Below are 4,420 nucleotides of genomic sequence, written 5' to 3' on the forward strand. Positions count from 1 at the left end.
ATTTAAGTATTTTTTTTTTAAATCAAAGAAACTATATGAAGAAATTTGTTATACAGTGAGATTCCAATGAAAGTCCAACTGAGAAAAAGATATTCAGGTCCCATTCAAAATTGGAATAAAAGTATATTTTTTCTATTATTTTCAAAGGGAAGAAAGATAGGTTGGAATATGAAGAATTGATTATTACACAGACAAAATAGAATAAATTTTATCTTTTTGATGAAAAATAAAAACCAGAATGAATGACACCCTTAAATAACGCGCCAGGAAAGCGCGTGTGAACATCCTCTGCCCCTTGCATTCTATTTAACCACTCTTTCAAACTCATCACTGTACTCGGCCATTTACTGTCTCTGATTTTCTCTGCACAGTTTTCTTTTTCCTCTCTCCGTTTTCTTTGTTTCGATGGAATTCAAGTTTCGTGATGGCGAAAACCGAAGCATTCCCCTCTCTCCACAGCAGCGCCCTCTCTCCATTGTCCCTTTAGTCTCCGGTCACCCATTACGAGGTAACGTTCACTTCACTTTTTTCTCGTATCAGTTTCTTACACCGTACCCATTTGTGTAGCTATTTGAAAGACGATGTTTTTCTCATATGGGTTCCTTTTATTCTCCTCTTTGCAGGTGGTTTTCCAAGTCCTGGTGGTTTTCCGTGTTCTGGTGGTTTTCCGAGTATTGTCCCTTCGTCGCCGAGAGTATACCCGATCAATGCCGAGGAATCGATCCGGCGAGAGATGGTAAGGGAGCAGATAAGGCGGGAACTGGAGAAGGAGGAAATAAGGAGAGAGATTCTGGCCAGGGAGATGGCATGGCGACGTGACTTGGAGGAGGAGGTTAGGAGAGAAATGGCGTCGGAGAGAGCACTGAGAATGCCCATGCACAGGATGGAAGGAGTCACATTTGGTGAACGAGTCTTCTCGTATTCTATGAACCCAGGAATGAGACTGAACAACCCTGATCATAACAACAACATATTTGGTGGACCACAACCTCAGTTAGCCCCTAAAGTTGATATCACACAGTTCAACAAGCAGATACCAGATGAAACTAACCAGGATAAAATAATAAAATTGGTTAGTGAGGTTTATTTCATGTTTTCTTTATTTATTTTTTCCTGTCTTCTACAGTGGTGTTTGGATTATTAAAAGCTTGTTTGTTTTAATTTTTGGATTAAACAATAGTAAGCCATCATTAGGATCTTCACTTGTTCTTTCTTTCTTTCTTTCTGTTAATAGTAACTAGAGTATTTTAAACTGCACAAGTAATGTCTAAGGTGATAAGTATCCATGAATTTGGTTTCTAAGTTTGATATATTTGATTTTGTGTAGGAAATAATTTAATTTTTTTTCAATACTTATGATTTCTTTACTTTGAGATTGTTTAGGAAAAACCAAAGGTGATAATGTGGAGATGAAAACGATGATTTATTTAGTTAGAAGTTGTCGCTTGTTTGAGAATTTTCTTTTGAATATATTGTGGTGTTTGGTTCATTTAGTGAGTTCCACAGCATCTATTCTGGGAATAATTTTTATTTTGATAGTTCAGATTTAAAAAAGTATTCAAAATTTGAGGCAACTTATCTTCATCTACCGATTATCATTTGATAAGTTCCTCCATACAGGTTGTATAATTTTTTCATTGCATGTACTCATTTAGCACTGATGTGACCCTGGGATGAAAATTAGAGGGTTGAAATTTTGAATGTTTACTTTATAAATTGAATGTCAGATAAAATATAAAGGTGTTCTTAATCAATGTTTTGAGGACACTGATTAAGTAATAAAAATATAGAAAGTTTATTAAAATAGTTGAATTGGGTTAGTATAGAGTATATTTTTACATTTTTCAGTGAAAACTTCTTATTTTTAATTCTTTAACAAGTGATTTTGGGACATATTATTTCATATTACATGGACTTGTTTGATTGTGTTTTGAATAAGATAAGAATAAACAGTTTCATATTACATGGACTTGTTTCATATTATTTCATTTTCCGTAGAATAAACACTTTTTTAGGATAAGATAAGATCAAGGACCTGTTTGCAAAGCATTGAAAATGGTTTTGGAGATGAGAAAGAAGGAAAACTTATTTGGTATTTATTTTGGGAATATGTTTTCTTGTTTTCAAAATTAAAAACACAGGTGAAAACAACTCATTGCCGTCTTTGTTTGAGTTATAAAAGCAATTACATTGAAAATAGTGTTCTTGATTTTTTTTCCCCAAAAGAAACTACTCAAAACAGATATATTGCTTGATGGATAAAAATTAAAGTATCATTTTTAGTGGGCCAAGTCACAAGTGCATTGGAAGAGTGTTTTGTATTTTCTTCTGTTCGTGAACAGTGTATTTTCTTCTCCAACAAAGGTCTCACTAGACATCATTTAGTTTTATCTATCAAACAGTAAAGAAGCCCTGCTGTATTCAATCCATAAACACATGATTCAGCCTTTGGTTTTACTGGTGCTCATTGGCTTTTGCATTCTATCACCTTCAAAGAAGCACACACATACCCAATACATTTCTTTGTAGTATATTTGCATCACTCTGTTAATTGAGAAGATGGAGTAAATATATAATGAATGCTTAAGCTCTTAATGAACTAGTTATTATAATATATTATGTTGTTTATCCCGTTGCAGGCTAAGCCAAATGCTGATCTTCTTAGTTTGAAGTGCAAAGAGGTGCTAGATGTTAATCATGGTGGTGCGAAGCGCAAACTGGTTCCAGGTGATGACAATCATGCTGGATCTAGCTCGCAGAAGAAACCCAAGAAGGAGTGGAGTTGTGCATTATGTCAGATTGTTGCCACAAGTGAAAAGGGCTTGACTGATCATCTTCAAGGGAAAAAGCACAAGGTTAAAGCAGCATCTCTTACAACTAAAAAAATGGGTAAGAACACCAAACTACATTGTCCTTATGAAAAGTAACCAGTGTGTGAAATCTACTAAAGTGTTGTTACCATGAATTCAGGGTTGGATGCAAGACAGGATGGTGAAACACTTGGATCTGGCATTAGTCCTGCAGACAAAGACAAAGGCAAAGTAGAACTCAGTGCATTATGTCAGATTGTTGCAACAGGTGAAAAGGGCTTGAATGATCATCTTCAAGGGAAAAACCACAACGTTAAAGCAGTGTCCCTTACAACTCAAAAAATGGGTAGGAGCACCAAAACTACATTGTCCTTAATGAAAAGTAACCAGTGTGTGAAAGCTACTAAAGTGTTGTTACCATGAATTCAGGGTTGGATGCAAGACAGGATGGTGAAACAATTGGATCTGGCATTAGTCCTGCAGACAAAGACAAAGACAAAGTAGAACTCATAAAAATGGACTTGGCTGTGCAGAAAAGTCACGATTCAGGTGGCATAGATACTAAAAATGAAGCAACCATTGAGAAAGAAGTTCCGAAAACAAAGGCATCAACAACAAGGAAGAAGTTTAAATTTTATTGTGCATTTTGTCAAGTTCGAACTCACTCAGAAGTTGTCATGGAAAGTCATAAAAGTGGAAAAAGGCATCTGGCTAATATTACAAAACTTAACCTAAACAATTCTGCTGGTGCTTGTGCTGCTGCAAATTCGGAGTAACAACACATGTTATATGTTTTGTGCTTAGATTCATGAATACTTGTCTCTTTTGGTCATTAACATAACCCATTTTAGTATGTTTGAGAGTTTGAACTTGAAGACATTGTCCTTTTTGTTTGGATTGAAATGTAGAGGAAAGAATAGAAATTAAACAAAAAGATGTATTGTTTAGATGAATAGAAATAAGAAGAAAAAAAAGTGCAATATTTTTTAGTTAACGTTTGTTTCAAGCTGTCTAGTTTCAATCTTGGTATTTAAAAAGTTGTGCTGGTTTATAATTAAGATTTATAGGATCATGGGAATGTTTATTATAATTGTCAAAACTCATTAAACATTTATTTTTCTAAATTGTTATAGTTTAGTTTAAATAAGATAAAAGATTAATATATTGCATAATAGAGTGAATTTTTAAATGTAGAAAATGTATTATTTTGACTTGTTAAATTTACAGTAATGAAAAACTAACCCAGGATAATTTTGTTTAGTTGTTGTAAAAATAAATTTCTATTGGGTAATTGGTTAATAATTAAGGGTAGTTAGTTGTGAGTAGAAAAAGAAAAGAAAAAAAATGGAATATAGAGTGATCCAAAAGAAAAGTTTCTTAACAACCTTTTTTTTATGGATACAATTTTACAAATAACACGCTAGTGAATAACATGTGTTTGAAGATTTAAAATATTAGATATTTTTTAAATTTTATAAACAAATTATTGTGGATATTTTAGGCCAAGAAGTTTGATAGATAATTTTCTGTGAATTTAAAATTAACATGAAAGCCTTTTTTTTATTTTAAAATTATGTTTTACAAATTAATGTTTTTTTATTTAAATTATA

The 4,420-nt window shown here is 33.0% G+C and overlaps 1 protein-coding gene across 1 annotated transcript; it reads left to right on the plus strand.

Moving 5' to 3' along the window:
* The first annotated feature begins 332 nt into the window (after positions 1-332).
* Positions 333-3,804, plus strand: LOC137807435 (uncharacterized). Its single transcript, XM_068608080.1, has 5 exons — positions 333-508; positions 624-1,072; positions 2,640-2,889; positions 2,971-3,156; positions 3,240-3,804. The coding sequence occupies exons 1-5, from the start codon at positions 406-408 to the stop codon at positions 3,584-3,586; spliced, it is 1,335 nt and encodes a 444-aa protein (XP_068464181.1). The 5' UTR covers positions 333-405; the 3' UTR covers positions 3,587-3,804.
* Positions 3,805-4,420: the final 616 nt, after the last annotated feature.

Source organism: Phaseolus vulgaris, chromosome 3 (genome assembly GCF_000499845.2).
Source record: "Phaseolus vulgaris cultivar G19833 chromosome 3, P. vulgaris v2.0, whole genome shotgun sequence".
In the NCBI taxonomy this organism is placed as follows: domain Eukaryota; kingdom Viridiplantae; phylum Streptophyta; class Magnoliopsida; order Fabales; family Fabaceae; genus Phaseolus; species Phaseolus vulgaris.

Bases quoted from the DNA above. Each gene is read 5' to 3' on its own strand.
- LOC137807435 (XM_068608080.1), top strand. From the start codon at position 406: ATGGAATTCAAGTTTCGTGATGGCGAAAACCGAAGCATTCCCCTCTCT. The intron at 509-623 runs GTAACGTTCACT...TCCTCTTTGCAG, and splicing joins CTCCGGTCACCCATTACGAG to GTGGTTTTCCAAGTCCTGGT. The intron at 2,890-2,970 runs GTAAGAACACCA...CCATGAATTCAG, and splicing joins TCTTACAACTAAAAAAATGG to GGTTGGATGCAAGACAGGAT.